Below are 24178 nucleotides of genomic sequence, written 5' to 3'. Positions count from 1 at the left end.
AAATATGCCAAGAGCATTAACAATGGTTGTACCATACTACGTTTTTCATAATTTTCCATCACACTTAATATAAATTGATTTTTAACTTGCTAAAAAGTTAACCTAAACTGATTATCTTTTAATAAAATGTTCAAGAATGTAGTTTGACAGGGGTGGAACCAAGATTGAAAAATATAATACCTATATTGTATTATAGAAAAATAAACATAAAACTTAATTTTTAATGCATACAATTTATGTTAATAAGGAAGGGACTTCAGCCCCATAGCTTCCCTTATATCAGCCTCGCTAGATTGGCATTTTTAAATCAAAAGATAATAACAATATAAAAGTGTATTCACACTTGTAATATAAATTATTGGGAAATCTAGAACACTATTTACCAGAAAACTGTAGAGATTTTTATTTTTACTTAATAAAAACTTGAAATTAATCTAGTGTGCTGGGTCACAGTTAATAGTTGCAATGTACAAAACTTATAAGATAATCTGATTTAATTTAACACAGATTCATTCAATTTGTCTGAGGTAGTAACATTTAAGACATTAAGGGCAGACTTAAATGTGCTGTCAGTAACAAATGAAGACCGTTACCGGTTAGTAGATAATTTTTATCTTGTAAATTTGTTCACAGTCCCCTGAATTTTTTTTTTATGTTTTCTAGTCATTCGATTTGATTCGACTTGACGTGCGACGGATGTTTATTAATGATAAATGTTTTCTTAGTCAACGACAAGAAAAGTACGGCTGTGCATCCAATCGTGGCGCTGGATCGTTTAAGGGGATGAAAGAGCATTTCCAATGCTTTTCACCCCCCGGCCTAACCGACGGTGGCGTTACCCCAAGTAAGCGGTGGCGGCAACACCAATACCGGCGCGGCGGATCATTCTTCAACTGACTGCATGCTGTACACCACACATCCGATGGCGACCACTAAGTCGACTTGTCCACTATAGTTGGGCTGTCTTTTTTTTTTTTTTAGTATTTATCTAAGTACACATAACAAAAAGTAAAAATGGTTCGTGATTCCGAATGCCCTCGCACGTTTTATTGTCTGTTCTACTCGTACGCGTTATTCACCGCCAACTGTAAGTATAACATTCGACCAATATTAAACACATGGGGACATATTTTTTTGATTCCATAAATAATATGTAGACAACAATTTTTAAACATTTTTAGCGTTTGACTTTTTAGTTTTCATTAATGTGTTTGTTTGCTATGACTCGGTAAAGATTTTTCATTTTTCTTTAAACTTGTCAATATTCTTTCGTTATTACTAATACTAATAGCTGCCACTGTATTTGAATAGGCATATAAGAACCGATTGTCTTGTTATCACAAAGCAAGTTGGTAAAGATTCGCTTATCCATTTATTAAAAAAAAATCATAATGAGTTTTATTTATGTCTGATTAGAGGTGACAGTGGTATCGACGGGGGTGAATATTATTATTTAATGGGAACTCACTTAACAAATATTATTTAATCTTAAATCTAATCTTTACAAAGTCATAAGTGACAAACCGATTATTTAAAATAAAAAATTCAAGCGATAATTTCAAAATTTAAGTTTTTACTACCCAGTTATTGACTTAAAAATGTGTGTTTGTATTTGAAAAAAACAAAGTTGATAGTCAATTACAATGTGACTTTTATATAATGCTGTTGACCATTTTTAAAGTATTTAAAAATATTATAGTAAATATTATGTACTTTTGCATTATTCACGTCCATTATATAATGCAGTAACTTTAATATTAAAAGGCTTTCACATATACACACACACACATATATATATATATATATATAATTTAAATATCGAATGAAATTTGCATTGAAAGAATGTCTCCTATGTCGTTGGATAATACATTGAAACGATTTTGTGTTGTGAAGTGCACAAATATTATCTTTAATAAGTGTTGCCATTACGGAAGCCTCAAAAAATTAGCGGTTTTAATACGTAGTTTTGTTTTAGTTAAAAAAACATTTAAACTGATATAATTAAAATGCATTTACATTGGAGGTATTCTGTTATGTAGTTTAACCCAAACGTATTTACATATTAACATTGTGCACAAACCTATTGGCTATAGCGTAGGATAATGCTGTGTAAAAGAAAAACACAAGTATTACTTAGTGTGAATTGAGCGTATCGAGTTAATACCGTATACGACAGTATGCAAATAATTTATTCTCTCAAAACTTAATCGTTAAACAGCTCTTAAAAATGTTCGAATATTTATTTTTCCGAGTAAGATTAAGGACTCGCGATTATTCACATTGCAAAACAAGTAGTTAAGTTCTTTTTGTTATTATTATTTTTTGTTTGTTTGTGCTCCTGCGAAGGGTTGGTAACGTCAAGCGAAACCTCAAGGGACGAGGGTCGACGAGGGGTATATATTATTTAGCCATTCTGTTGCCTAGGTCGTAAATGTAATTCAAAAATGATTCAATGTTAATTTGCGTTTATACGAAACAAGTGTGAGTGTGTGCATGACTTATTACATTCGTATGTTGTTCACGAATACTTTGTAAGAATTTATGATTGTGACATTATAACAGTTTAAAAGCCGAAAAATCGTATGCTAGTTTAGTTTGCTCAGTTGAAATTATAATAGCAAAATCATTGGATTCGATATACATGTTTTCATATTTAATCTGTCATTTCTACACGAAGAAATAAACAGCGATCAGAATTTGTGGCTTAACCAAACCGAACTCTTTGAAGTACTCCAATACTTAAAGTCCGTTTTGCTTTTGATTTATTAATGATGACCCGAATTTGGAACCACGAATAGGTTGACGTCGATGAAATTTAAAAATGCATGAAACGAGGATCCGAGGTTAAGGTTAAGAACAGCTATGGCGGCACACAAGTAGCTCCACACGTTTTAGACCTGAGCGTTTCGAGGAACAATATTGTATAAATGCTGTTTATCTACACGCTCAGACATTTAGTTAAATTATTCAAGTTCCATTCCCGTTTAAGTAAATATTGATATTAAAAGCTATTCGCTGTAAATTGAATAAGGGTAAATTGAAATAACTAAAAACGTTCATCCAAAAATAAAATCTACCGAATCATTGCTCACCGAAGTAAGTGCACAAGTTCGGTATCAATAGTTATTTTTTTTTGCACGAGTCAAATAATAAATAGGAAAAACACGAGGGTAAATATTGCTCACTTAAGTGTTTTTCATTTTTAAGAATATAGCTAACCTTTTTGGATAATTTCTTTGAGTGTTTTCGAATAAAAAATTCAAGAATACCAGAATCATAAAGTATGCGATACTTTGTATAGCTATAGGACTTTTAAAATTATATTAAAATTTAATATACATCTCTTGTAACCCAAATGTAATATTTATAGAATTGTAAATAAAACCAAAGTAGTTATTTTAGATTTTTCATGCGTTTACTATGAATGTTATATTACTCTGAATACTATATGCAATCCGAAAAGAATTTTTTTTTCAAAAAATACCTGCAATTGTACAACGAATATTTCATTTTAAAGTTGCGCTTGCAGTTTTTTTCAACTACCAAAATTTCAAAATGATTTCCATTCAACCATTATATCTTACAGATACATTTGAAATAATTCTTGAAAGTGAATATTTTTAGAAATCCTATTGCTTGCATAATAATAACTCTTATATTGCTGGTTTACTTTAGGCATCTGTTATACTAAAGCTTAGAGAAGGTTCATTGTATAATGTTTAATACGACTTATCTGTCCAATTCAATATAATGGAAAAATTTATTAGTTTACTAGTGACTTGAGGTTTGGCGGGAAAGATAAATAATTGTTTTTTTCCTTATATGGTTCTCACAATACATATTTTAAGAATATGTTGAAACCACAACTATTGGAAAACCGACAAAACGGAAATGAGATGTCTTGGCCAACGTGTAGAATGACATGAATTCTTGTGGGGTGAGCGATAAACACAACAAATGAACGTAGTGAGATACATTTTTGGAAATACATACCAGTGTACAAGTGTAAGAGGGTAAAAAAATATCTAATATGGCTGTGCGGTATTAATATGTGTGAGATCGAGGGTATTTTTAGTCATTGTTCCGTCAATAATATGTTGAAATTACTAAATAGCTAATAATTAATTTTATATTAAACTAGTTGTGTGAGTGATATAAACTGAGTGTAAAAAAACGCATTTTCAGAACCTAAATTTTGTTACGTATAAAAAAACTGCATAATATGTATCTGCATTTTTTGATATAATAAATTATTTTTTACTGCAATTACTTTTGGCGTAGCATCATTTTAAAAAACATGCGTTTGTTCTGACGGACCCTGTATGAGCAGTTAAACAAATGAAAACCATAGTGCAAATCAACTACCCTTCAAAGTAAAGTTAACACATTTCGAGACTAGAAAAAAAAAAATAATGTGAATCAGTTTAAAGATTCCCGGTAATTATTTTTCATAAAACTTCAGGGCTGGTAACTTAACAACTGTGCTACGTGCCTGGTCGAAGCCTAAATTCATTACAAAACAATATCCATCGATCGTCTCTCCGAGAAAACGTATAGAAATTCTTTAAAAACTTGTTCGTCGTTGTGTGTGTTAGTTATACGTGTCGTTTAACGGATTTTCAAAAAATATTATACTTAGGCACGTGTACCGCCTTTGCCGCGTCCAACGTAATTCGGTCTGGCGAAGCCAACATCGGACCTCGCGTGTATTGGACCGTGGGGATAACACAGTTGGCCAGCACGTGCTTAATTAAACGACTTTGGGGTATCTAGAGAGGTCAACATCAATCGCTGTGAAGTTTACCATCCCTAACTCGTACCGTTTTGTCCCTGGTGACGGCAATCCATTATCGATGCGCGTTGGTCCATGCCGGAAGAAAAACCCACCGAGGAGCTAAAGTCGTCCGTTTTTAATTCAGCTTAATAATATTTTTTAATTGGTCTACGGCGAAATGTTATAAAAGTTAACCTCCTCGATCTTACCAAAATTGAGCGTGTTAAATAAATAGCTGGATTTTGATCGTTTATCGGTTTTACGTCTCTAAACTTGCCATCTCCTTAAGATAGTTTTACACATAATATGCCGCTGTCAATTTTGCTACATGAAAAATTTCAAATATAATATTGTGTAGTGTTAAAAACCCGTAGAAAAACTCAAGAGCGTGTAATAGATCTAAGAGTATTTGACGGCGACGGTTGCAAACGCACATTGAGCTTTATTTTCCTGTCGCTGTCTATCCCGTCTCCGGGTAAATTTATTATTGGAGAATTCTTTACGCCTTCCGCTTGACGTTTTGAGTCCTTAAGCCATCAACTTATATGTAACCGCCAACACTATTCACCCGTTACTAAAATAAATGAGCGTTTCACGTGGTTTGCCTACAAACAACAACAACAACAGTCGGACAGTGTAATTTGTTAGGATATTTTGCTATTATAATAATATTTTAACGTGGTTCTCGTTCAAAGAACATCAAAGTATAACAAGAGACTCTATGTTACGATATTTTTCAAAATTGGTTAATTGTAAAAAATAACATTATTTAGTTTGCACTAAAGTCCGCTGATGTTTACACAAAACTGCTGACAATAACAATAAATAAACTGCTGACGGTCAAAATATTTAACTTGGTAAAGCTGTAATTATCCTTTTTAGAATATTATTAGTTTTTAATTAGTTAGTGTAGGCTATGTAATTATAATTTTTTCATTTACATTGCTCAATCTTAATATGGCACTATATGTGAGACACACATATTAGAAGCTAACAATGTAATCATTTACTAATTTGATATTTTGTTTATTATTTGTTAAAATTTGTCTAGGCTGGCAATGATAACTAAAACTGAGTTTATGATATTAGTTCAAAAAATAAAGGAAAAGTAACATTTCACGTGCAAATGATTTAGAGTTATTAAATTATAGACACAGTTAGGAATGAATAGTTTACAAATGGGAGATTGGACGTTGCGAAAACTATAAAAATGCCATCTAACAATAGTGACTTAAGTACAGGATACAAATTACGTAGATTACTGTCGGGTTGCACAAAAGTATGATCAATAAATTAATATCATTAATTAATTATGTACAAAAAACTACTATGTTATATTACAACTTCGACCATCGACCTGATGAACTTGTATGCAATCTTGTATATCAACGTTTGGAAAGCATGATACAATTTTGACGAATAAAATAAGTTTAACTAAATACAAATATTTCAATTGCACACTTTAGCATTCTTCGAAAATATCATAAGTTTAAACTAGAATGATTAATAACGCTCGAATAATATATTAAAAAATTATTATAGTTTTCAACTGTGAAAAATTCACATTTATAGAAAACTAGGATTATTGGCTTGTAAAGATGTATTTGAATTAAAAACTATATATATTCGCGATAGTTTAAAATAAAAAGTCAATTTTTATAATGTACATGTGATACTTAGACTACTCATAATAATATATCCGTATTGCAATGCTCTGATCAAATATTGCATCTAACACAATATCTTAATATATTTTTATGAGTCGTTTACCGGTTGTGACATGAACCGGCAAATACCCTTTTTTTTTGTAGGGTAATGAATAATTATTCAATAAAAGAGAAATATTTCTAAGAAATATCACAATAATAAATCACGTAGAACTGTTTAATGTGAACAGAGAAACGTAGCCAGGCCAAAACACTTGCAGACAATTTCCACTGATTATTTGTATGTTCAAAATCGGACGAAAGCAGAACTAGGAGAAAACTATTGTTGTTTTCCCAACAGTTTAATATAGAAAATTATTTAACTGTCATGTGTTTTTTATGTATGTGCAGTGGCCGCTGAGAGCGTGGCAATAACTGAGTTGCGAGTACCGAGCACTGTGCCAAACGGTACGAAGGGTGTTGTTTTGGATTGCATGTACAACATCAAAGAAAACGAAACGGCCGGCTTAGTGATCACTTGGTACTTCAACGATAGCCCTACTCCTTCTTACCAGTGGATACCCGATCAGGCACCACGGAGCTTGGGTCCACTCCGCAAACGTATACAGCTCGACTACGCGGTCACTAACAACCCGTTGACCAAACACCGAGCCTTGTATATCATCCAGCCTACCATCGAACTCACTGGCAACTTCAAGTGCGTCGTGTCCACGTACAAAGACGAAGATTTCATGTTCAAGAGAATGATTGTATACGGTAAGCTATGAACAACTATGACCAACATGTGATTCGATTTGATAACGGGTTAATAATGGAATACTACGAGAAGCCAATAGTACTGCCACACTGTTGTCTCTTGTGCATATTTTAGTAATTAAATTCAAATGTGGGATTCTGATTACCTCAGAAATTTCTCGGTGCTGTTTAGGTCTATCTTGAATGTTATGCTAAATGTTGGAGTGACTGCAGATTGGCGGTTTCTCTGAAATTAAGTGTTAAGTCAAATAGTTCTATTCGCTTAAGTAGTTTCTCGAAGGTGGCTGACGACGGAAGATATTGTCAGCCTATCCGTTGACAACAATCCACGAAAAGGTTCTTGACGTTTACCATGGGTAATGCAGGGGTGATACGACACTTGGAAAGTCAGTTTTAGACGAATCTTAGCCGGAATAATTGATTGCATAATAGGTAAACGTTGTGGCATTGCAGGAATCCAAACCCAATTAAATCCCGTACAATGGATCGTCGGCGGCAATTCCTACACGTGGCTCCACGAGGTTTTCCTCGATTAAGGGCGGGTAAAATGGAGGGGGGGGGGGTGGTCACGTATCATTCACTTGGTGTCACAAAGCTGTTTTCGATTACAGGCGTAAACATCACGAACCGGGCGGTATTAGATTGATTGATTGTCTTTTTGACGGCTCAACGATCAGCATTTGCTTGATACATTTAGTCGCCAGCACGGGTGTCTGTGTATAAAGGGTGACAATATTCTTTCCCTTCTTCACCCACCCCCTGCCATTTCTTCTCTACCCAGCCGTTTCGGACATAGACGGATAACCGTCGACACACACGTGCTAGGCGATATGGCAAAAATAATATGTAAAAAACATTGTACACGGTATTGCTATATAATATTATGTACACCACTCCCTCGTGCCACTGTCGTCGAAAAACATGTTGATTGACCGGTGTCGTATGTAATATATACACGGCCGTCGACGTCACGTTGTATAGGAAAAACCCGATGATGTATCACTGACGTCTCCACAGAAGGAATGGGGAGGGTGGATTACAAATAAAGAAGGAAATATCAAAATATGTAAATATTTTATTATAATACAATTGACGATTTTTTTTTTTTTTTTGTACAGCCGCCGACAAGAATATGCAGTTGTATCGATCCATTTCTAACAGACCGTCCAAAGTTAACATTTCCTGTTCCGCAGACGCAGTGTTCCCGATGCCCGTTTTGCGCCTGTTCAGAGTCATCGAGGGTGAAGACGGAAAACCCAGGTAAGCGACTCTCAAACTTACAATAATTTGTTATACTCAAAATTTACCCACTGGTCGATAACAGCTGCTTAAAGCCTTTGATTTAGCCTGTTAAAGTAATTACCCAACTGTAAAGAGTCATCGATTGTAGACAGTGCTTTGTTTGTCACTGTTCAAATCACTTGTAATTTAGTCAAATGATGAGTTTATACATAATACTTAACCTAGAAACAAAACGACATTATTTAAAAATCTTACTTAATCTAATCATGTACAGGGTGATTCTTTTATTATGAACCAGTCAATATCTCACTGGGTTTAATTAATAATTGAATTTTTTTTTTATATTGTTTTTATTTAATGGGATCTCAATTTTTCACAATTTTTTTTATTTTTACCCCCCTCCCAACTTAGATTTTTTGATAGCAACTTTTGAAACTTAAACAGTGACGTGTAAATTTTATTACCTTTTTAAATTGAGAATAATGTATTACAAATTTCGACTGGTCGGTAACCAAACTCGGATAACTATTTTTGAAGTTATAAGAGTTTAAAAGTTAGGATGAGAGGGGAAGTGGAGTGTAGTTTTATTTTTATATGCGCGCATTTCCCAACCGCACTTCCCCTCCCATCCTAACTTTAAAACTCTTATAACTTCAAAAATAGTTATCCGAAACTGGTTATTTACCAGTCAAAATTTGTAATACATTATTCTCTATTTAAAAAGGTAATAAAATATATACGTTACCATTTAAGTTTCAAAAGTAACTATCAAAAAATCTAAGTTAGGAGGGGGGTAAAAACAGGGGTTTAAATATTGTCAGATTCATTCACCATGCATAGTTAAGGTAATAATTATAATATTAACAATCGTAAAATTTAATTTAGAAGCATGCTAATAATATTAGTTGACAATAAGTTAAACTAGACATTTAGTTAAACATTAGTTGACAACTATTAATGCATTTTTGCAGATACAATGTTTTTATCTAATACAACATCAAACTAATTCGTATTCTTGACAAAATACAGAAGTAACCTAACCGATTATTTTTACAATAGTAATGTTTTTAACCCAATACCAATACTCCGATGGTAATGTTGAATCTACAATGGTTTATAGTAGATATATTACATGTGAATATAATAGCGGTCACTTCAAGGAATTTTAAGTGCGATTATGTAGTTTTGCCCGGAGGTGACTGGTATTTTGTTGTATTGATTGCGAGCAAATGTCGTTAATTTATCAAAAAAATGTACATAAAAAAATCAAAAACTTGAAACAGGAAAATGTTTTAAAAGCCATAGTAAATTAAGCTCAAATAACAAGTTATAAAGAATCGGTCGAGTAATGTTTTTGATCGCAAACAGCTGGGAAGCACTTTGACTTTTTCTCAAAAAGTTACAGCAGGCCGTGACAAAGTGTAATTATTTCAGAACGAGGTATGCTCAATGGCACAGCTTTTGTTCGCTTTGACGATCCGGTGAATTATTGGTTCGAGTTTTTCAGAGGCTTACTGGGTGAGATGTGCTTAAAAACGATAAATTTGCTGGTGGCAATCGATTCAGAACACATGCGAAACGATCCTGCCCTGCCCTTTGCCGGCTTGACGTTTTCCGGCTGGAAAAATTGTCGCCGAAAAGTGGAAAAGTCAGGACTTTTCCAAGAGCCGTGAAGCGATAAATCTAAAGTGCAAGACGGACGGTCATACGATTGACTGCAAACACTTGACGACAACGTCGCCTTGTGAAACAATCAGTGATCGAATCCACCGAGTCGTACCGTGATAGAGGATTACTTCGACGGATATGGAAGGAGAGCAAACCCTATTTGAAACTAATGTATTAGAGCTTTTACTATGCAAGTATACACCCAAGTATATACCCTCGCATACACCCAGACACAAATACCGTGTAACGTACATGACAGCACTGCCATATCTACCTGTCTACTCAAAACGATTTTAGAATAGAAACCGAAACACTTAAATTTTCATATTAAATCGTTTCTATGTTTTTGAATTATACAGTTTTATACAGAGTTGATAACTACTATCAGAATTTAAAAGCGTTAGAGAAATAAGGAATATTATAATTTTAACGAGAAGGGTTTGCGTACAAATGTTTAAGTGTTAAAGCTAAGGACAACATCAGTTATCTATTGTTATAAATAACACATGTCTCATTTCCCAAAAGTAAGTAGGTGCTTATCACACCTGTGTATTATCAAATCGATTACGTATATAAAACAAACACAAATTGGCTAAAGTAATTTTATTTTAATGGAAAATCACCCGGTCCAAACTTTTTAAGACACGCTTGAATATTCTATAAAGAATACAGAAACATGAAAATGTATTTTTATAAATTATTTAAAATATTTATTTAATTATAAGTTAACTAATTAATTTGCACAAAAAATGTTGTCTGCAACCTATAAGTTTATCAACTACAAGTAATAATGATATTCCTGTGGAAACACAAACTTGTCATCTATCTTAATTTCATTGAAAATGTAATCTAAATTCCTCAACATTGGTTTTCTTAGTCACATTTCCTTTATTAGTGTAAGACTTATAGTAGAAGGGGTGTCAACACGTTTCTTAGATTTAACTGTTTTGAAATTAGATGTTATGTTCAATTTTCAATAATTGGAATGAATTATTGTTTTGTGACATTCATTACAAATAAACACTGTTATAATTATTTGTAACAAAAGTGAAATTAGCCTTCAATGGTAAGCGAAGTGCTGTCGGTTATTTAACGAAGGTAAAGTAATTAACTTTTCAAAACCCTAAACGAGTTAATTTTGTTTAGCTTATTTTAATTTGTAAATTTGAGAGCAGTAAAATTAGTGAATAGTGAAGAGCTCCCTTTCTAAAAACTTTTTAACTTAGTTGTAAAATGATTTTAAATTGGCGTACCGTCGTATTTAATTAAAAATAAAGTTTTTATTAAGACGCTTAAAAGTTGCTAAAAGCTTGTAGTTAAAGCGTTCTACTTGAAATGGTGTTTATAAATATATGAAACTATAAATAGCAATATTATAAAAACAGTATTTATGATGTATTTCGTTTATATCATATCAATTTTTATAATGCAATTAATTAATTTGATAATTTTTTGGATTTTCATTCCAACCATTTTTACACTTTTGCGATAACATGGCATATAATAATATAACAGATATTGTTTGTGTATAATGTATAATAATGATTATTTAAAATGACCCATTCGTATTAAGAATTTATTATACAATTATTAACGCTGTGTTTGATTAATTATATGCAATTATTTAATTTAATAATAAAAAAATGATTCCTTGAAGTAGGTATATTTTAAAGTTAACTGGACAATTTTGTGGACATGTGTAAGTGCAATGACACAACGACACACATTGTCACGGTTATGCTGTCATTTTAAGGATATTTTAAAATAGAATGTCAAAACTTAACAATTGGTGCAAGTGAAAACGGGTATTACAGTTTAACCCTTTAAATGACATAATAATTAGATGGTCTAAAACATATTATGTAAACTTTTTTCAATTAAGGTGTTTTGTAAAAAGATAAATTAATGATTTGAAAGCACCCCTACCTCTGAAGGGGGTCTTAGGGGGGTCATTTTTTAAACATAAAGCTGCTTCACATTTTTTTACAAATTATACTAGACCTATTGGGTTTAGATTTTTACACGACAATATGTACATCTGCGGCACGTTCTTTTTGTTAGTTGGTGGTCTCCTATGTTCTGAATTTTGTAAAAATCAGTTTTCTATAACTTTTCCGTTTTCTTTGGTAAATTTTCTGTTTATAAGTTTTGGCATTATACCAGGCTGTATTCTAGATGTATAATCTCCTAACTTTGTACAATTTATGATAATTTTGTTTTCTTCTTGTAGACATTTTCATGTTGTAATTTACGTGTAGAAATCCTAAAATGTGTAAAATCTTTTTAGTGACATAATATTGGATATTCTATCTACATAAAAGTTAGAATCGTTTGACCAGTAAAACCAAGTGTTGGTAATTTGTGAAACCCCATTATAATGAGTATGCCAAAAAATGTTTTTACTTCTTCTGTTGGTACTGTTGTATTTTTATTATTTTGTAAAGCATACAACTCAGTCAGAATTTTTATAAGTCCAAATAACTTATTGTCAAACAATTTTTGAAATATTGCTAAAAGAAATTCTAAATCAATAGGAAAATTAGGACCGAAAGGTCAAATTTGTATTTCTTAAATGTTCTTGGTCCTTTAGAAGCTTTTGATAAGAAATAGGTTTTTGTATTATTTTTTTTTTTTTAAGAATAGTGTGAGTAACTGGAGAGTTTTGAGATAGGAAATCACAAATAGTTTTTCTTTTAGTAAAAATAGGAGGCACCGGAGAGATTTGAGGTGAATCACAAAAAATTTAAGTGTTTCCGCCTCATTCGTTCTAAAATTGTAAAAAACTTAAGAATTATTTACAACTACCTAGCAAATAAAACATATTTTTTGCTAATACACAGATAGAAACAAACCTGGTAGTTTATAGTAGACGAAATACTTATATACATACATATACATACAAGAACAAGAATTACATCTGGACTATTTTAATGTCTTTATCATTTTTGTTTTCGAATATTATCTTTTCGAAAATGAGGGGAAAATCACATGCAAGTGGTTACACTGGTTATTTTATAAAAAAAAAAAATATAAAAGTAATTATTTTCCATTAATTTATCAATGTACACGGTGGTCAAATTGTTTAAAGCCGTATAGGATCCGACATCTAGTGGTAAAATGTAAAACACGGATAAATAGATGGTTTTTACGGTAAAACAGTTTTTCAGTGCCTAGTTTTTATTCAATTTTTAAAAAAAGTGAATTATAATAAAAAAATTAAGAGGGCTAATGTAAGAACCACTAACACTTAAAGCACATTTACTTATTAGTATTAATTAGAAATACTTTTGCAATATTCATTCCACGTTGAATTTTTAAAAAAATTGTCTTACTTAAAAAAACGAATGTTGTATTTTACTGCAGTACTAATACTGTATTTTACTGGGTGGTGGCTGGAGGAATTTCTAATGTTACACTCTGTACTGAGATAAAAATAATATCACTGTACGCAGTCGCTTGTTTGTTGTTTTCGCAGAAACGACTCCCTGATGATCGATCAAGTCGACTACCAAATCAAAGGTGCCTACTACATCACGGTGTACACTATGATTCCCGAGACACAATTGCCGTCCAAGACCATGTTTTACTGCGAGCTCGAAATACCTTACACGCCATACAGGAACGCCAAGAAATTCTTTTACAACCCCGGTAAGTACAACCCCGTTAAGAATTCATACAGATACAATGCGCAAGACTTGGATGCATGTTTTAGATCGTCGGTTTTCAGAAAACCGAGTCTTAAAAAATGTATGTTTTAGAATAACAAAAAAATTTCAGAATGCTATCGTTTTAAAAAACCCACGTCTTAGATTGTATTAAGTGTACCATGCGATTAAGTTGTTATTTATGTTGTTCCGTTTTAAGTTTAATTTCGGTGTTATTATCTACTAAAATTATCGCAGAGTTACAAGAAAGTTCATATCTATGTTTAGTTTATATCTGTAATCGGAAAATACCAAAAAGTACACTATACATTAGTCAGTTCCGTACATTATACTCAAGTCTTAGCCCTGAGTGTTTGTCATACACATTATAGGTACATATTATTATTTTTGTAGACCATTAGAGAATGCAAAATGTAATAGTTTTCAATCTCAAACTGGCGTTAATGACACCAACCCACCAAAAAAAAAAAAATATGTTAAATGTAAATAGGTTTTTATATGTTTCCAATAAATTGTATTACTGTAAAATCAATGGCAAATAATATATTATTGGATAACACTTTTCTGATGATAAATGTAAGCAATTTAGTATTTTAAATCGCTGTCAATTGTCATAATCCAATTCTGGAGACTGAATGTTAAAAAAGTTTTAAAAAATTACATAAAAAAGTCGAATAAAGGGTGTCAGGACTAATGTTAAATCAAATGCAAACTGATCCAATACCCAAACGCAATACTGCCATCTCGATAAAAATATGTTTTCTACACATAGAGTGGACATTTTATAGTCAGAACTCCATTTCTTGGTAAATTTAAACTTTTTAATTACATACATTTTTAAACATTCTAGATGAACTTTCTTATTTTAACTACGGCAGAGTTTTCTTGGGAACTATTTGTTTGAAAATGTATTAACCAAAATTTGCTTATTGCAAAAAAAAAATCCTTTTGTGTTGAATATTTGTAAAACGCCGGCCGAAGACGTTTTTTATCTAAAGTATAAACATCTGCGAGTGAAAAGTATTTTAAAAAGTTTCTTGGAATGTCTGTGAAAGAGTTCTTACTAAAGTCCAATTATAAGTATGGACACTATTTCCATAAATTCGAAAATAATTTAATATCAATTGCATAATAATAAGCATTTCCTAAAATAATTCTTCGATGGAAAGTTTTGAGGAATAACACCATTATTATTTTTCATCTCCTTTGACGGCTTAAAATTTTGCTATATTATAATAATGAACGTTTTGCATAATTTCATTTCAAACGGCTGAAACGTTAATAATTGAAACCAAAGACCAGTAAAGACAGATCAAATAAAAAGAGCTTGTAACATAATAAGTAATAATGTTCTTTCCTGCGCAGATAACCATTGTATCTATTTAATTTCCTTTCTTCAAAGTTGCTATCTAAATTACAAATTAATACTATTTGCGTTGGCACGGTGAGTTGTCAGCTTCATCAGTACTACCTAATTGACTGTACTGAAACGTAACACTACTTTTATTTGGAAAACATCATACGAAGGTTGATTGAATTTTGATTTATTACAAGAATAACAACAGGAGAGTTTATGCTTTTCTATAGGTTTGATCGTTAATTTCAGTTTATTTAAACAACTTAAAAAAATATATTATTATTATTTTCTATAGACTCTTTTATTTGGGCGATGCATTTAAAGGACGGTCTATTACATTTGAAAAAAAAACGTTTTAATATAAATGTTAAATGTTTGTGTGATACGTATTTTGTATACTACCTTATAAATTTATTGTTTTTGCAACAGTCTCAAATATTTGGGATCTAGCACCCGCTAAGTCCTAAATTGTTATTCTTATTTTTACTGTCTTTTATAATTTCAACGATGATCTTTTTCCATTTATCGTGATCTCTACTTTTTCCTCTTGTGCTTTATATTATGTTTTGAAATTTGATTATAAAAAAACAATGTCACAAGCGAAGAACTAGAGTTTTATTAGGTTACATCAAGTTCAGTTTCGTCGGACGTCATCGGTTTCATGTAGCTTTTTACATAAACTGTAGAGATAAGCTACACAATAATATATGTCTGGAACAAGTTAAAGGTCCGTCGGGAAAATGGCACAGTAAATGGTTAGCAAACAGTTCAAGCAGTACGTTTAATTTCTGTGCATCGCTTCACGACCTAATGAGATTCGGACCACTATAAAGTTTTGCCAGAGTCATTATTTTCAAATCTCTCAACCTTTGAAATCTAAACATTAAGAGTTTTTTTTTACAATACCAATGGCAATACCAAATTTGCTATTTTTTTTAACTCTACGAGATTTTTATACCTGTATAATATTTTAGTCAGTTTGAATCTTCTTTAAACGTTTTAAAAATGTGGCAAACAAGAGCATGAAACATTTAAAATTATAATTTCTGAAATTACCTCCAATCCTTATCAATAGATCAAATTAAAATAGTTGACATATAGGAATCAAGTATTTATTTGATTGATTGTAGGGTGAAGAGTCTAATCACTATAACTAATCAATACATGCACTATACCTAACCTTTCTGGCAGTATTAAAATAACATTTTCAAAAAAAACTTTATTTTTATTCATAAAAAATATATCTACTTTTTTTTCTCTCCTATCTATTATAATAAGCAATCAATATATCAATATACAAAATTAACTACATAGTAATAATGATTAATGACAATGACTTTTGAAAATTTTAATGACTTCTTTGTTTGTTTTTTTTCAGGAAATTCTGAGAGTCTTCAAGTGGGTAAGTATCTACAAATAAATCAAATCATTTAAATTAATCTTAGTACAATAATGTGCCTCGCGTTTCGTCAACGTTACTTTTGTAGCCTTTTGGTGAAACATAAGTAAAACGATAGCCAAGTTAAATAATAGGATGTATAATAGAAGCTGATAATTAGTTTTTCAACATTTTTAGCGTTTGAATTTTAAATTTTCATCAATCCGTTCGTTTGCTATGACTTTGTAAAGATAATTACATTTCCCTTTTTATCTTCAGACAGGGAACCGCGAATGCGGAGAAAAACTTTGTAATCCTCGGCGTTTAATTAATGGCACTTCGGTGTGATCGCATCAAACAATAGTAACCGTAAATTACATTGGGTTCGCGATGATGATTTACTGCCGTTTGGCTTTTCAATGAGCGATTACACAAATTCATCCGACTCTGCCGGTTACCGGGTTCGATTCAGCAGACTTGGAAGATATTGTAATTGTTTGAAAACTCAATTATCAAAGCCGCCCCGTGAATATATTTAATCCTATTCGTCGGTCGACAGAAATTTGTTTTTTTTGTCCACTTTAAAGTTTAAACACATACAATACTGCGTTTATCAAATTATATTAAACAAATCAACCTATTGTTCAAACCACCGCATCGTATTCTGTTGTCATGAGTTCAACAACAATGATTAAGTATACTTTTTCAAAAACAACCGATAGGTACTCGAAAATCCTCGACGGTCTGTTTTAAATTTTTCATTACACCGCGATACCGTGTTGACTTTGGCAAGTACTAACCAATTCAATGAAGCAATTCGAATTTTGATTAGTTTTCATCGATGTCCGTGTTTTAAAGTGTTTCGGGCACTTGTCTGAAACAATTTCCCGAAGCAGTTTGTCGTACTGACAATGGGTACAACTGCTTTCAATAGTACAAGGACGGATTTTTATGTTTATACAAATAAAGGGGTTTTGAATATCATGCGTCACACTTATTGAGTAAATACTACTTTAGCTGTGTGCATGCGAGTAAACTACAGAACTGAATAAATAAAAACAACGCGAACGAAAATTTAAAATTGAACGCTCTATTGCAATAATATTTTTTTCCCTTTCCATTATTTTCATGATCAACAACAGCTGCTAGAAAATTTGTTATGTGTAATGAAATGTTTTTTTAATTTGCATTCAATGAAATTGTCAAACTTTGTGCTCTTTTCGTTTATAATCAAAACTCTTTTCGGAATAGGAATTTTATTGAATTTTGATTGAATATTTTGTCAAGAGAAATCTTATTAAAAGTAAGAGAATTGCTAAATTGGTCGGTAGGGCTTCGCTTTAGGTTATGATGTTAGATTCGTAATTGAGTTTTTCCCTACTCAAAAATGATGACATAACAAATTTTGTGATCCCCTTCTTTTCGAAATCAAATTAGCGTTTTATCTGCTAACTGAATTGAATTACCTTCACGGCGAATCCGTTATTTTTCTATTCGTTTCCTTCCCTCCGGAAACCCTATTTGAATGAATGAGTATAATAATTGTTATTACCGAGCTAACCAAGTAATCATACGCCTTTAAACGATTCCGGAACTAAAAAAAACTGGGTACGCAAAGAAGAGAGAAGTCAATATTTTCTGGTCATTTATTGTTATTTTATTTGTGATTAAGCCAAACGCACACTTATATACATGTGTATAGACACAGATAATATTCTTTCTTATTTTATTATTTAGTTTCGCTCCTAGTGGCCACCATTTGCATAAACAGTACGACTACTTTAACTGAAACAATTTAAACCACTCTGGGTAGTCACTTAAGCTTTTATGCGAAAGCTTTTTCGCTGCTCAACAGTACTTACGGTCCATTTATGGCGTTAAGAGTCTTTTACTCATTCGTCTGCTCGTATTTGCGTTAGATAAAACCGATTTTTAAATTGTTTATTTGTGTATTTGTTATTAATAATAACCAACAAAATGTTAATAGTGTACACTGCAAAAAATACATAAGTGGGCATGGCAAAAACCACAGGACAATATTATTACAGATTAAACCTCTAAAGCTTGTGTTATTCTTCTATGTAATAGAATCTCAATAAAATTATACTGCCAAAAAGTTTCTCAGAAAAATGTAGAGTGATTGAAAAAGTATGAATATTCTAAGTATCTAATAGTTACAGCTTGTACTTCCTATTGTTAATTAGTAGTTTCTAACAATGGATAAATCTTGGCCTTCAAAACTCGCTATGACTATGATGGTCTAGTAGAACTGAATAATGTATCTAAACTAATTTTAATATAATTATTTAGCATGTGACAGTAGGGTCTATAAATAGCCAATAGTCTCTAATCTTATTTATAAACCAACAATATAAGAAGTTAATATAATGGAGTTGGACCACTCTTAGAGACCATCTAGTATAGAAGTATAAATACCGTTTGAAGAAAATAAGACAATTAGCAGTCGGTACCTATCATAAAAATAGATTCTTTCACATCTGTGAAAGTTATAAGACAGCTATTATAATAGAACTAACGAATTAAAATACAAGAAACTTAATTCGATGCAAATCTGTTGACTCCACTTTGGTAATTTCTTACTTTGCTGGTTCGGACTATGCTGATTTATATGTGTACCGAGCTGGATTTTTACCATTACAATATTGGCACTGAAGCAATTGATTGTAATAAAACTACATTCAAATTTAATAATTGCTTTGGCTTCAACTTTGCAAACTTCTTCTGTACTTGGTTCAGACTGTGATAGTTTGAATTTTGCTACTTAAATATTTTACTTTAGTCGGTTTTCTAACAAATATTCAATAAAAACAATTTTTATATTTTATGTACGACGTGATATGATAATTATATTATTTTAATATCAATCACATAATAATATTAAATAAAAATAATATTATATAAGAATGAAAAAGATAGGTAATTAACTGTCATTTGTAATAGGTATAATAAGGTATTTTAGTTTTACATTTTTTTTTATGATAACGTTATAACTACTGAACAGACAAATTTTATACATCTTAACATATCAATTTTTATCTAAACGTTGCAAATATAGAAAACATTGTTTTTTCCGTTTTTAATTCTAAAAAATCAACGATTAACTATTTATTATTCGACCGTATGTGTTTCTTCAATCACAGAACTTTCAACTGTGTTTTCCATATTGATGGTAGTCTCCATTTCTTCTTCTTTGTGCTTGAAACCTAAATCTAAAAAGTTTGTGTTGATTACATTTTTAACGAGATCTTTAATTTCAACTTCAATATCTTCATATGACTGTTCTTCCAAAAATAGTTTAAATTCAAGGTCAATGTCATCATAGGTTTCAGGGAGTACACAATATGTCTCAGTGTAGGGTAAGAGAACAAAACGTCTTTCGTTAGTTAAAAACACGTTCATCTCTTTGCTGTTTAAACCAACCAATTTATAGTCATGTTTGAGGTGTTCATTGTTATAATTCTCTTGCATTTGACTAATATTCTTAGCTGTTATTCTAAACTTACGTAAACTTTTTATGATTGTATATATAGCCACAGAAATAAGTTCATCTTCTATAGGATTTAACAAATGTCTTATGTAACGCAATGCGCATAACATACATTCTATCATTGGTTGAATAATTGTAAATTGGCTCAACGCACAATTGAAAATTTTCCAAAATTGTGTAAAATCATCGTGATATACTTCATCTGTAATTTTACCCTTTTCGCGCCTCCTTTTCTGACGACACTGGAATAAACATCGATCATAATTCACACGTTTCGCTTCAAATCCACTCATATACAATATATGTTTCATTAAATTTATAAATTTTAGCATAGCATGTGTATATACACAACCGAGCAATTGTATGGTCATACGACATTTGATTTCAACATTGTGGGCGCTGATACAACGATTAGGATCTTCAATTCCCATAGATAAGTCTACTCCAGAAAACAAGCAAGTTTTGTATGACGTGTTGTCTTGATGTTTAGCTTTTACTTGGTTTATGTGCACCCATCCTGGAAAGTTGAGAAGACCGTGCAGAGTTTTCATAGAGTCTTCTTCATTTTCACAACAACTTAAGAGTCGCAGATTGCATATCGCTAATAAAACTAGGAATAAGATTGACTTAACGCGAATCATTTAGCTTGAATAAACTCTGTATTTTTATAAAAAATGTACGTAGGTAGCTGTAACTACTTTTTTTCTACTGCTTTCATTTCGCATTTGGCTAGAGGGGATAGACGTATTGTTTTTCAATTTGATACGTATTATTTACATAATATTATACAAACAAAATCAACACATGTTAAGCTTAAAGTACATGGAAAATACTTCAATGTTAAGGTCACATTTATACTAAGAAAATAATTCCGTACTAAAAATGTTACAATGATTTAATGTGTAAGGTAGAACTCCACTTATGACCATTACCACTGCTATTGCCTCTTGATATTTGTATACATGTTTTATGTAAATTAATTGAATGAGGTATAACATTTTTATCCAATTTTTACTCCGGATGATAATTGTCTTACGGCGTATGCACGAGGTTCTCAAATGTAAACAATTCTTCAGTATAACCCATACAAACATCACGCAGTTTAAATGTAGGTAATTAAAATATGTAACAAAAATAACAGGTCATATACTAAATTTCATGTTTGTTTACCGATTGTGCCTTCATTGCATATGGCGGCTGCTTTAACTAATTTTAGGGTGATTATGGCAAAGACTCATACCTAGTATTAGTATATACCTATGATTTCTTCAGATAATTTATCAGTTTATTTATTTAAAAAAAACCGCTAGATCGCGCCACACGTACAGATTTTCGTATTGACCCCCAGCCAATAGACATATACATATCAAAACTAATCAAACAATTTAAACTTACTATTACAGCTGTGGTTAACAGATTTGATGCGACAGTTGGAATTGATTTTTTAGTCTGATTCAATTGTCCAAATCAAACCAGTTTTTTAAAATTAATTCAATACAGTTTTTATAATAATAAAAAAAAATACGGTTTTATCGATTTTGACTAGTTAATAGTAATGATTTTAAACTTGTACACAATTTATGAAATAACTGTTATAATTATTTTTTAATTTTATGTAATATTTTTTTCCAGAAAACCTCACATCAAGAAACCAATTTTCAAAAACAATCGTCTGGACAATGTTATTGGCAAGACTGTACTTCACACTATTTTAAAGTGTCTACAAGCATTTAATTATCTTATTTCTTTACTAATGGACATACATCTTATACTGTGACTTAAAAAAATAACTTTAAGTAAACTTATAAATTATTTAAAGTTTATCCAGATTGTTTGTTTGTAATTCAATAACGTTATTGAGAAACTACCACTCTTCTGTTTAAACTTAAAAGTAAGCCAATATATATAATATATATATATATATATATATATAAGCAAATCAGCCATAATATAGTTAATGTAAGTCTTTGAGGACGTTTGTACAACTCCGATAATTGTACTACCTGTATACTTACAACGCTGATAATCGTTAGGGCTGATTAAGTTAGTTGTTTTCTTTTAATATATATCAAATACATAAAAATCAATCTCAAGTCGATTACGAATAATTTCGTAAGGTTAGGTTAAGTATACATTTTATAATATGATTTTCGTTAAGAAATTATCATCATTATTTTACGATTATGTATATTCCTTAATAGAAATTCCTATAGAGAGATTCCTATAGAATAGGCTTCTTAATAGAAATTTATTTTAACAGTAGTTGAGATATTGTGATAATAAGTAAATTATAGTTTAAGATATTTAAACTATGAACCATTATGTACCCTGTTTTATGAAATAATATCATATTATAACTAATTGTCTCTTAAAAATGTTTTAAGATTTTCAGTCACGAAAAACAAAATGATGTCTATTATAGCTGCCTACAACTGTCGTGAATCGTGTTATAACATTGACTTTATAATATATGTATTAAAAATCAACATTTTCAATTAAATGCTTTTTTTAACTTTTTTCCAATTATACATTTATAATTTGTATTATTAAACATTAATTACTCGACAGATAGATAATTGTGGTAAATTAAATTTATTTCCTACAGCAAACTACAATATTTTACAGAAGTTAACGTTTTAAAGACACTAAGATGATTGTTTATTTTCTTTAAAGACTGTCATACTTTAGTAATCAATTTTTAGACAATTTATTTTAGTATTAGTTTAAATTTGTATTATTCCATTCATGAAAAACGCATGAGAAAATGTTAGTGGTAAAATTTGTACTGTATAGGAATACCGAATAGGACGATCAGATATTTGACAGTAAAAAGTGTAGAAATTTGTTAAATTGATTAATAAATAACAACTACGGTTCTAAAATTATTAATTGTTTTTTATTACCATAATACAGTATAAAATAATTACAGTCAAAGGAGGTACAGGGGCGTCATGTGATTACGGCTGTAGGTTCGTACATACAATTTACATACAGAATGGTTAGGTTAGGATAAGGATAACATAATATATCGCTAACGTATTTCAACAATTAAAAAAAACATAATATATGTGATCAATTAGGTGTAATTTATTATTTAAAAATAATTCACAAAGTAAAGTGCAACTTAAAATTTATATAATGTGTGATGTTAATGTCTTTAATTTTATTTAATTTCAAAGTTATCAAATGAAATTTCACGCTTATAGAAAGTAGACATATTTCAAATGCTATTTGTTTAAGTTTACAATTGTTTGACAAACTTAAAATAAATGACCCAATAAAAGTAGTAGTAAAATATTAAAAGTAACTCTATTAAGTCAAGTATTCTGGTGCTAAGTGAAAACATATTCAATGAGAGTAAAACTAATTGTAAGTGCAAACAAAAATAATATTAAAAGCATTTAATTAAATTTATTTTGTTTAAAATTAAAATCAAATAGACTAAATTAAAATGGTGTATTTTAGTAATAATGACACATTTATACATTGAAAATATATCTAAAACTAAAAAATAATCAACGGATAATAAATGTATATTTAATGTATATAACAGCGAGTGATTTTAAATAATTAAAATAAATATACGTAAAACTTTCGGTTTATAATAAAACACATTAATCTAAAAAAAATTAACTAAAAATATTTAAAAATAATCCATGTCTATTAAATTTACATTACATCTTTCTCTCCTTCGACATTTTAAAGCCTTTACAGGTTCATTTGTCTTATTAAACGATTTAGTTACATTTCAGTAAACCATTTCAATATTTTAACGTTTAGAATTTTCATTTTAGTATCAGTTTTATTTTTTATTATATCATTTATGACAAACACACGAGAAAATATTAGTGGTTAGGTTTATATTCTGAAGAGAAAAAAGGACGATCAGATATTTTTTAGTAAAAAGCGTAGAAATATGTTTGGTTGGTCGACAAAATAATATAAGAAAGACGGTTCTTCAATTATTATTTACTGTTATTTTACTAACACACGAAAGTATAAAATAAATATGGACAAATGACAATAACTAACGGATAGAACAATACAGGTACTTAGGATATACAGAAAGGTTAACGACCGGTAGGTAGACATTTTAACTAAATGTCGATGTAGAGTAGCGCGATCAAATAATTTATTTTAACAACTCACCTAATTATTGTGTA

General features: G+C 30.6%; 1 protein-coding gene across 1 annotated transcript; it reads left to right on the top strand.

Annotated features, from left to right (window-relative positions):
- The first annotated feature begins 995 nt into the window (after positions 1 to 995).
- LOC126844696 (uncharacterized) lies at positions 996 to 21834 on the top strand. Its single transcript, XM_050583074.1, has 6 exons — positions 996 to 1087; positions 6832 to 7197; positions 8316 to 8457; positions 13583 to 13755; positions 16508 to 16531; positions 21648 to 21834. The coding sequence occupies exons 1-6, from the start codon at positions 1015 to 1017 to the stop codon at positions 21728 to 21730; spliced, it is 861 nt and encodes a 286-aa protein (XP_050439031.1). The 5' UTR covers positions 996 to 1014; the 3' UTR covers positions 21731 to 21834.
- The last annotated feature ends 2344 nt before the right edge of the window (positions 21835 to 24178 follow it).

Source organism: Adelges cooleyi, unplaced genomic scaffold (assembly GCF_023614345.1).
Source record: "Adelges cooleyi isolate 19-005CV unplaced genomic scaffold, UGA_ACOO_1.1 ACOO_flye_CR_arks_rails_tigmint_CR_PRNA_651, whole genome shotgun sequence".
NCBI classification, from domain to species: Eukaryota; Metazoa; Arthropoda; class Insecta; order Hemiptera; family Adelgidae; genus Adelges; species Adelges cooleyi.
This window is presented reverse-complemented; position numbering and strand designations above follow the sequence as displayed.

What these genes read in the sequence shown, in the direction of transcription:
- LOC126844696 (XM_050583074.1), top strand. Translation starts at nt 1,015, where the DNA reads ATGGTTCGTGATTCCGAATGCCCTCGCACGTTTTATTGTCTGTTCTAC. An exon ending in CAAGAGAATGATTGTATACG is followed by an intron (nt 7,198 to 8,315) that starts GTAAGCTATGAA and finishes TTTTTTGTACAG; the next exon opens with CCGCCGACAAGAATATGCAG. An exon ending in GAAATTCTTTTACAACCCCG is followed by an intron (nt 13,756 to 16,507) that starts GTAAGTACAACC and finishes GTTTTTTTTCAG; the next exon opens with GAAATTCTGAGAGTCTTCAA.